Source organism: Egretta garzetta, unplaced genomic scaffold (genome assembly GCF_000687185.1).
Source record: "Egretta garzetta isolate BGI_Z169 unplaced genomic scaffold, ASM68718v1 scaffold190, whole genome shotgun sequence".
NCBI classification, from domain to species: domain Eukaryota; kingdom Metazoa; phylum Chordata; class Aves; order Pelecaniformes; family Ardeidae; genus Egretta; species Egretta garzetta.
The window spans coordinates 697402-707522 of record NW_009258272.1 but is presented as its reverse complement, the minus strand read 5'-3'; the positions used below and the strand labels follow the sequence as shown (position 1 = coordinate 707522).

Here is a 10121-nt window from a genome sequence, read left to right as displayed (position 1 = left end):
CCCCACAACATGGAGCTGCGCTGGGCAGTGCTGGTGGAAAAACCGCAGCCGCTTAACCCTCCCTCCACTCAGTGGAGGGTTTGGATTTAAAAAACACACGTACGCCTGCACACATGCACATAGAAATGTAATATATATGCATATACATGGTGCATTATGCGTAAGGGGCATAAATTTATGCAGACAGATTGCTCTTCGTTTATGCTAACGGGGGTCAGAGTATGCCTAACCCCGAGAGCAGAAGGTGGTGGTGTTTGTAATGGCCTTTTGTTCTCAGAGGAGATCATTCTCCGGGCTGGGCCCCAGGAAAGGCCGGTCCCCAGCGCAGATGAACGCTGTCGTTGCTGCTGGAGTTACGTGATGGCAGAGACGTGAAGCTGTTGACCGTGGTCTTCATCCAAAAATTCCAGCTGGATTTTAAGTATCTCTACTTTTTGGGTATCTCAGAGATACAGTCCAGGATGTTGAACTGATTGTATGGGAAGCCAGCTAAGGAAAGAAGCCTTAGACAAAAAAATCTTACTTCTATACACTTCAGAATTGACTGGGGCACTCTGTATACAGAGGATCTGGTAATCTGGACTCCAGATCAGTGTTTGCAGTTATGGTTTTATATGAGCTATTCTTCTTGCTTCTAGAAATCATTTATGAGGCCAAATAATAGGAGAACTGGCTCTTAAAAGAAGCTTGATTCCCAAGTTATAGAAATACAACAAAATATTTACAGCTTTAGTGTTAGTACTTACCCAGGAAAGCAAACAGAAATTAAAAAGAAAGAGCACCGTAATCATAAATACCAATTTGGCTCATTCAAGCATTCAAAGCTGGCTGCTGTTAACAATTGCCCTGGAAATACACGCAGCAAGCATGTGAGATACGGGGGATGTTTTTATGGACATTGTGTGCTTGGGGAGAGGAGCGAGTCCCGTCTCCGTGCTGGGTGCTGAAATCAGAGCGGCATGAATTTTCTGGCATGGGCTTGAGGACGGGGAAAGCAAGCACGTAATCTTCCTCAAGAAGGCATAATGCTGACATTGTTATTTCTAAAGTGCTGTAAACATCGATGCTGTTTGCTAAACAGGTACATAAAGCAAAACTAGATAAAGACAAGGCTCCTGCTTCAAGCGTGTATCCCGCGTTCCGCTGTTACACAGTCTTCTTGTTCAAACCCAGGCATGTGTCACTGTGCTTTACTTAAGCTAAACCTCTTTTTTTTAATACCCAGTTTTCCATGCCAGATCCCTCCGTTGGTCCTGAGCGTGGATGGGCACTGGGCAGGATCAGGCATCACGGGGTAGCTGTGGTACTCGCCCTGTTCATGTGGGGCAAGAGGCCACCGAGCAGGGTGCTCCCGCTGCACCGACCTCTCCCCTCCCACAAAGTCAACTGCGCCAGACAAAGGAACAGGTTGGAAATTGAGCCTGGCAATAAAGGGGGCTTAATTTCTTTTGTCTCAGTCCTGGCCTTTTTTTGTTTGTTTGTTTTGCATGCTTTTTCTCTCCTCTTGAGTGCAGAAGGGGCATGCCTCCATCCCTCTGCCGAGGGTTTATTCTGGAGGAAACGGTTTAGGTCGCCATCACGTTTTACAGGGAAATGTAGTTTATAAATACGGCAGGGCCTGGTGCTACGAGGGAACATTTTATCAGAGAGCCCCGAATTGACGATTCAATTATTTTTCAATAAAACATCAGGGGAATGCGCAAACAGCTGCTTGCATCCTTCCACACAGCAAGTCAAACTTCAAGGGGAACAATAGCTGGCGAAAGGGGAGCCATCGCGGAGGCGGTGACAATGGGTTTCCTTGCTCGGGGCTTTGTTTGATTTCCCCGTCTCAGTTTTGAACTCCCTCCGCCGGAGAAAGGCGAGGGGGTAGGACCGGGAGAGGGGGAAGCAGGCAGAGGGGAAGGAGGGTCAGGGGGAGTTAAAGCCTTTTGCAGCCTTTCTCTCCCATTCATGTGGTAATTGGGTGTCAAGCAGAGATCAGTAAGATGGAGCCCGGCCTCTGTGCCCGGGTTAAACTGCAGCAGAAAGAAAGCGGGATCTGAACCGATGGAGGCCTGAATGTCATTAGGGCGGGAGGAAGCGCCTCTCCCCCAGGAGCCCTTCTGCTGGGGTGCTGGGCTGGGGGGGCCGCTTCCCATTCAGGGCATCCCTGAAAGCAGCCAGACAAAGCGGGAGGGCGTCCGAACAATGCCGCACCCCCGGCTCTACCTTCAATAGGGAGCTCTAAACAGGCGTTTAACCTTCAGAATAGCTGAAAGTGATCCTCAAAGCCGAGGAGGTGGCTTGCCCGCCACTGTTAGCCTCTTCCTGCAGCCGAGCCGGAGGCCACTTGGATGGCCAGCGGCGAGGAGCGAGGCCTTCGCCACCCTGGCTTCCTCAGCTGGGTTGGCCCAGTGCTGGGGGTGCGCAGGGACCGGTGCAGGTCACGGGAGGTGTCACCTCCAGGGCAGGATCAGACCCTGACTCCTGCTCGGGCTGGCAAGATGCCAGTGTCCCCAGGGAGGGCTGCTCAGCACCCTCCAGGAAGGGGCTGGAGGGAGGCAGGGCCGTATCGAGGAAAGGAATCTGGCAGAGCAGGGGTTGTATCCCACTTCACAAGCCTGGGATTATCTGGTGAGGGATCTGGGGAGATCTGAGCAATGACCCCCCTCCCGAGCAGGGGGATGTCCTGGCCTCAGGCAGAGCCACCATCAGCTGCGATTCCCGGGGTCACCAGCCTGTACTGTGTGACCCCAACTGCCCAAAGCTCTCCCAGAGTGTGGGCTGGCATCATCTGTGCCTATGGGCAGGATTTTTAATTAACCAGGAGAAAAGAGGGCCAAAAGCCCAGGCCATTCTGGAAGGTGGGATTTGCCACTGAAATGGGCCAGGCTCGAAAAGAGCAGAGCAGGACCCGTCCCTTGCTCCCCGAGCCTCACCCTGCTGCACAGCCCAGCCACCCCATGCTGTTCAGGAGCTAAGCAGCAAACAGCCTTAAAGACATTTGCTTCCCTAGCGAAGCCTGCCTGCTTTAAGAAGGAAAGCTGCCATCCCTTCCCTGCCGCACGCAGGCTGACAAGAGACAGGCGCTCCCTGCAGACCGTCGTTTTGATGGAATCCCCTTCAACACAGCCCCTTCAAACTGGAGGGGGAGAAGCTGTCCCTGGCCCTGCTCCTGGTTACACTGGAACCACTCAGGGGAATCGCGTATTTCCATTTCTAAAGAGTACACCAGAGGATAGGCCCTTCTGTAGTCCAGAATATTTCCCTGTCGCTGCTTAAAGGCAAAGCTAGCTCGCCAGCGTGCAGAGGAGCGGGTGGCTGTCATTGTTTAGGAAAGCTCCAGCATGCCAAGAGTGGCAGGAGGAGGCTGGAGAGATGCGGCATTAAAGATTGTCACAAACTTTCTCAGTAGCAGTAATTAATTGCACCTAGAAAGGTCCTGAGCAGCTTGCGAAGCCCCTGCCTGCATTTAGGCTAAAATACGCTCCAGGTTTGCACACCAAGCATGGCCTGGCTGAGCTGGACCTAGGACTGGAAAGAGATGCTGATCAGGGAGAAAGTTGCAGCATTATTTTTCTTAATATTATTGTCACTGTCCCAGATGCAGGGTCTGGGAAAAGCAGTCATCTCCATGGTGAAAAGTACATTTGGTTTGTAAAGCTCTTTGGCTTTGCTTAAATTAATAGGCTAATAATAACCCAGGAAAGGATTTTAATGTTTTCTTAACCTCATGCAAACAGCTTTTAAAGTATTTTAATTAAAAAAGAATAATACCTCATACTTTATATATAGTCCTTTTATCTATATACAGCTGTTGAGCCAGACTTTAGGCTTATTGATCAAAGGAGAGTCTCGCAAGGTGTCTCTAATCATAGAAAGAGGATTCAATTAGCTTCTTACTTAAAATCGCACAAATAAAAAGAAATAAAAAAAAAAATATCAGACTATGATTAAGCACTGCCTGCATCTTTCCAAACACCTCTCTGCTGGAAGTGTTTCACCCCAGCGTTGATCCTGGCCTCAGTACCACACTTGTGCTCGAATTCCTGGACTGAGGGGGGCTTGCTTCAGGGGCGCTTGCAGTTAGGCTTCATTTTTCCACAGGAGCTGGGACTTCAAAAAGGCCCTGGGATTTCAACCCAAAGCTGACAGCCAGCAGAAAACCTCTGGGTTTTGCAGGGAGTCTCAAAGCACTACCAAGTGCAACACAACCCTCCTCAGTAAGGACAAACACAGCTCAGACAGTGCATTGTCCCCAGCCACCAGATCTCCAGCAGAGACCAGAGCTGCTACTTTTAATCCTCCCGATGCTGCAGTGCCATCAGCATCACCAGGCAGGGTGGCTCCTTGCAGCATAACTCACAGCTACGAACACACCTTCATGGGGCTCCCCTCTCCCTGGGAAATCCGGTATGCAGGCGTGCAGACGTGGTGCGTGCACACTCCAGCCCTCCGGCACAGCATTGCGCTCCGTTGGTACCACTGAGCTCTGCAGGTCCCCTCCATTGAAGGCCTGCGTATCAGAGCCCCCTATGCATTTTGTTGAGCCATTTCCAAGTCACTCAGCACCCCTGCCTCCATCTCCCCAAAATGGGAGCTCTCACCTTGGAGCAGGGGGGGCATCCTGCTCCTCTTGCCTGCATCCTACAACTACGATCTTCCTCTTCCTCACAGCCAGCTGGGAACGCAGGGCTCAGGGTGAGATCACTGCTATGCCAGGTCCCAGCCTCTCAACTGTGTCAGCACCAGCAAGGGCTAAATCCTGCTCCTTGTATGGGCCTCAGCTGTGCCTATAATCCCCATCCATCTCCAAAACCCGACAATACGAGCTGGTCTCCACTTGGGATGGGCTTACTTGCAAATAAGTAACAGCCATACTCCATAAGCTTCCAAAGCTATTTGCATCTGCGTTTAATGGGCAGTGCCTTGAATGCAGGATTTACTTGGCTTTTTTAACCTAACCCGCTCTCAGACAGACGGACACGCGGTGCTGAGCCTTGCCCCACGGCCCCTCTTCCTTCAGAGTGGCGTTGTGTGCAGGGCAGCAGGGCCATTTCTTCCAGGGAGGGCAAGCAGCGCTCCCATATCCTCCTGTATCACTTCAAACCATCCATCTCCAGACAACCACCCCCAGGGCTGACACTGGGGAGGCCAAACTTTCATGCGTTCCATTTAGCAGAGGGCTGGGTGAGGCTGGGCGGTTCAGGTCGCTGCCCGCCACCCGCCTGGCACAACAGGGTGACCTCAATGCTGCCAAAGTCTCTGCCAGGCACAGGCTTCGGTCAGGAGCCTGAGCAGAGGGGAATGCCAGTGCCTGGGATTGCTGCTGGCCTCACACCCAGCACAATCATCTGTACCCAAAAATTCTTCTCCACCTCAGTCAGGGTCTGACCTGTTCCCTGCGTGGGTAACCCCCCCACTCCCAGCACCCTGTGCCGCCCCACTGCTTCCCAGGGCTCTGAACCCCTGGGGAGGCGGGGGACTGTGAGACCCCAGGGGAGCCGGTAAAGAGGTCCCCCCTGAGGTGACATTCGCCAAGCCCAGCTCGCCCTCCAACGGCAGCTGTGAGAGAAACAGCATCCAGAAGTGGGACTGTAGCCTCTGCACAGGCAGCAGCCATGGCTGCACACCCTGTACCAGCCCTCCAAGGCTGGGGGACATCCCCAGGCCCCTAAATATGAACCCTCAAGGCAGAGCCACCTCGTTTGAAGGCTGAGCCCTGCAGGCCTGTGGAGATGAGGCCTGTTTTCCCCCAAGCTGGAGAGCTGCTTTGGGACAGAGTCTGTCCCAGGAGCTGCACCCTTCCAGAATCAGTTTTGGACCCCACTGCTCCACCACCCCATGCTCCTCCTGTCCTCAACTGTCCCTGTCCCCACCTGGAGCTGACTGCAGAGGCCAGATGCAGCTCTAAGCTGGGCCTTGCCCAGAGTCACTATGTCCAGGCAACTGAATAAGCTAAAAGCTTTAATTTTAGTTTGAGATGCTGGAGAAGCCATCAATTTGAGCATGCCTGAAGGTGCATCTGGTATATAATGGATGCAAATTTCCAGCACTTTTCCCATGGTGCGTCTTGCCAGGCAACACACTTCACCCAGGCTCATGCAAGACATTTCTCCCTGGTACCCACATACCATGAAGGAGACGGTTTCTCCTGTCCCCGGTGTTGGATGCAGAGGGTCCAAAAGGTGGTTCTGGCAGTGAGGGAAGGGGAATGGGTACCAAAAGACTTGTCTTCAGGGACAGAAATGAGCTGGGAGGTTAAGTGTGGCTAAACATGGAGAGAAACAACAGGAAGAGGAAAGAGGGAACAGGAGAGGGGCAGAGGAGCCAGATGTGCCAGGGTAAACAGGGATAACTGGACCAGGACAAAATGTGATGGCAACGCTGAGAACAGGAAAAAGCAGGGGCAGGGAGTCGGAGAGGTCTGGGGAGGGTCTCATCAGGGTTGTTTTCACACAGTCATCAAACCCCTGCTCCGAGATGAGCTAAAGCCTGCCCAGGGAAGTCATGCTCTGGAGCAGCAGTTCCCAGTTCCCAAAGCAGCACAGTCCCCCTGCCTCCGCACACAGAGCAGGATTGCGCAAGGAAGAGGTAGGAAACTCCAGCATAGCCCATACTCGCATTTAATTGTAAGGACAGGACAGACTGGGGCAGGCAGGTACGTTGGTGTGGAAGCACAGCTAGAAGAGCAGACACACCCTGCCCTCACAAAAGACAGATGTCATTTTAAGGAGTAACCCTGCTAAAAGCATAAAAACAAATAATTAAAAAAAAGAATAATAAACCCCAACCCAGAGTTTTTTCTGGAAGAGATGTTTCTGCATGGTATCCAGGGACTGGAATTGGACATCGCTGCTAAGGCTGTTTCACGTCAGACAGAATGCATGGAATTCACGTAGCGCAAGTCAGGTGTTTAACAGACATTTCAGTTCAGGGCCCATCTCCTGAAGTGGAGACAGGGAGGGCTCTTGCGGGAAGGGATGCAGACCACATGAAGTCAGGCTTTCACAGAGACCACCCTCTGCAGGACCTTCTCTCCCCTAAGCAAGTTGCCTCCTGCATTCAGGGCACAGACATTGCAGCAGGAAAGCCCCGAGAGCTGCTCCGTGGTGCTGAGTACATCTAAGCAAAGGCAAACCAGGCCCTTCATGCCCACTCTCCCACCTGCTTTCTGCAAGGAAGGTGGTGCACAAACCAAGGCTGCATCCACAAAAGGTGAAAGCAAGAGACCCAGAAGTGTCCACAAGATAGCGGGGTTCGCTCATGTCCTTCACCATGGAGCAAGGCCACAAGGACATGCACGGCTGCACCCACGCTGGAAGAGGAGAATCAGTCCCAGATGAGCATCCCATCTCCCTGTGAGAGAAAAGGGCTCTCCAGGAGAGGACAGGTATGGGCTGCTCCTCCACATACTGCACAAACCCGGGACACATTCAAAAGTACAGATAATAAATTAAGATTGAAAAAAAAAGTCAGCGTGTATAATATATATATATATATAATATAATATAATGTGCGTGTGATTGTGAAAAATAGAAATGTCATCCCCAGGAGAGAGCAAGGCATGGCAGAAACACATCCCTGTCCCTCTCCCGAGCCCAGCACTACCCTGCTCCCCTGATTCACAGCACAAACACACCAGCGGGGCCATGCAGGGGGCAGGGGTTGCACCTGGCACCCAGCTTCCCTCTGCCAGCGGGGGCCCTGTGCCAAGGAGGAGCTGGCTGCTTGGTGGAGGAGTGGGGAAAAAAGCCCAGCACTGGTCCTGGAATGGCCTTCACAAGGAAGGGTTGCTGCAGAAAATAAAAGGGAGGGAAAGACAGGAAAAGCAAAGTGGAATGGCAGGGGCACCTCACCCCTCCTCAACTGGCCGGGGCCCTGCCCCTCCTGTGGCACAGGACCACCACCGCTGTACCAAGTAGAAAATAAAGCCATAATGAGTCTATGCTTTGGTATGTAACCATCCCCCTCCCCTTGGTCCCCCCCGTTTCCCCCCAAACCATTATCTGTACCTTGCCTGGAGTCCAGGAAGTATAATCTGTCCTTCACCAGCGCGGGGTCAAAGCCCTGCTTCCGCAGCTCCATCTTCTGGAACTTGTAAGTGCCTGGAGTGGGGAGAGAAGAAGGAATGAGGGGTCACAGGCTTGCGCACGCTCCCATCCCCACTGCCCCCGTGCTGCCCCAGACCCAGCCTTGTACCCCCGTGCCTCCAAACCACCAGAGGAGGGTGGAGAGCGGCTATGGGGGGGAGGGGCTCCATCCTGACCCTACCACAGAACAGCCTCTGTACCCAGGTTTCCCCCCCCCAGCTCTGTGTCCAGTGCAAGAATGCACGCTGGAGCTCACTTGTCTTGGAGACTTCGTGCAGGAACCGCAGGAAGACGGGCCGTGCATACAGCGGCAGGGCCTTTTTCAGCTCACTGGCAAAGGCTTCTAGGTCACAGGAGTTTTCCGGGTCGGCGATGGCTGCCATTCCCGCCTTCCCTTCAATCCCTAAGAGGCAGAGAAGAAGGTAGAGCGCTCAGACACATTCCCTGTAGCATCATCTCTCTCTGCCCTGTATCAGCAAGGCCTCTGGCACAGACCCTGCTTTGTACTAAAGTGCTGGTGCATCCAGCTGTGTCACCGGCTGTGTCACCACCCTGCGGCTAAGGCTACCAGCGACACCCTGCGGTCACGGTCACCTCCTCCCAGAGGAGGCACTTGCAGCCTGTCCAAGAAGGACACAGGGTCCTTTCAAACCAGGCAGAATCGGACCAATGCTTGAGAGAGGGAGGGAACCCTCTGCTTCCTGCTAGGCACATCCCTGGTGGCCTCTTCCCAGGTCACCCATGGGGAACCTCCGTCCAGCCCCTTGCAAGAAGACACATCGATCCAGACGTGCAAGACATGCTCACATTCAAGTGCCAGAGGCTCGCCTGCCTCCCCCGATCATCCTCTCCCCTCTCAGCTACCTGGGACCTCCACCCCGTAAACCACCACGTCCGTCAGGTTGAGGATGCGGCTCAGCGTCCCTTCCACCTCTGTGGTGGAGACATTCTCCCCCTTCCAGCGGAAGGTGTCCCCAGTGCGGTCCCGGAAGTACATGTAGCCATATTTGTCCATCACCAGGACATCCCCTAAAGGAAAGTGAGGAATAGGCAAAAAATGAAGTGTCAGAGGGGCTAGGAGCAACCTTGGAGCATTTCAGGGCAGTGCCACTAGCTTGGGATAGCCCCCACGCCCACCCAAGTACCCTTCTCTGCTCTCCACAGCTGGAGGGGCCCTGCTTGCCTCACCTGTGAGATAGGCAGCGTCCCCTTTTGTAAACACGTCCCTGGCGATTTTCTTGTTGGTGGCTGACTGATTCAGGTAGCCGTCAAAGTGCTGCAAGGGGTTGCTCTTGACAATGCGTCCCACCAGCTGCCCTGGCTCCCCTGCAGGGAGAAAAGATGGGATGAAGAGGGAAAGCAACCACCCCCACCCAAGCAAAAAGGGTATCTAACGGGGTTGGTGGGGTTTAACGGAGCACAGCCTCAAACGTAGGTAAGTTATCTTGAAGTATCAGGAAAGAGTTGCACAGGGCTGAGGAAACTTATCCCTGTGGTTGCCCTCACCTGGTTTGCAGTGGATACAGACACCATCCGGCCCCCGGATCAGCTCCATGGTGTCTTCATCCACCCGCACCAAGCTGATGGGGTACACACTTGGTAGGATCCTGCTGTTGAAGCCACATGACCCAACCTAGGACAGAAAGAGCTCAGAACCATGGGTAGCAGGGACATCCCTCCCGCCCTGAGCCCACTTCCCACACACATCCAGGATATCAGAGAGCTGGCACCACACAACAACAGCCAAAACCCCTCTGGGCAGATGGCAACTCATGCCAAGCCTCTTGGAGCAAGAAACCAGGAGCAAACAGCCTGCCTGGGTTTCCAACCCTGCCCAGGCCAACAGACGCCTTCTGGGACACGGGGAGGGCAGTGGGGCCTTACATTGTTGTCAAAGTTTCCCAGGCTGCAGTTGCACTCAGTGGCCCCGTAGAACTCAGCCACCTGGGCGATGCTGAAGCGGGCCATGAACTCCCGCCAGATGGAGGCACGCAGTCCGTTGCCCAGCGCCATGCGCACCCGGTGCTGCCGCTCCACCTCTTGGTA

At 53.6% G+C, this 10121-nt stretch overlaps 1 protein-coding gene across 1 annotated transcript in view; it reads right to left on the bottom strand.

Annotated features, from left to right (window-relative positions):
- Window positions 1-427: 427 nt before the first annotated feature.
- SLC27A4 (solute carrier family 27 member 4) overlaps window positions 428-10121 on the bottom strand; it is a 15218-nt gene continuing 5524 nt past the window's right edge. The window contains exons 7-13 of the mRNA XM_035889926.1: window positions 9960-10121; window positions 9582-9708; window positions 9264-9401; window positions 8940-9104; window positions 8332-8478; window positions 7998-8090; window positions 428-489 (exon numbers count right to left, since the gene is read on the bottom strand). The exon at window positions 9960-10121 is cut by the window's right edge and continues 60 nt beyond it. Of these exons, the coding sequence (XP_035745819.1) occupies window positions 428-489; window positions 7998-8090; window positions 8332-8478; window positions 8940-9104; window positions 9264-9401; window positions 9582-9708; window positions 9960-10121 (894 nt within the window). The remainder of the gene's footprint in view (window positions 490-7997; window positions 8091-8331; window positions 8479-8939; window positions 9105-9263; window positions 9402-9581; window positions 9709-9959) is intronic.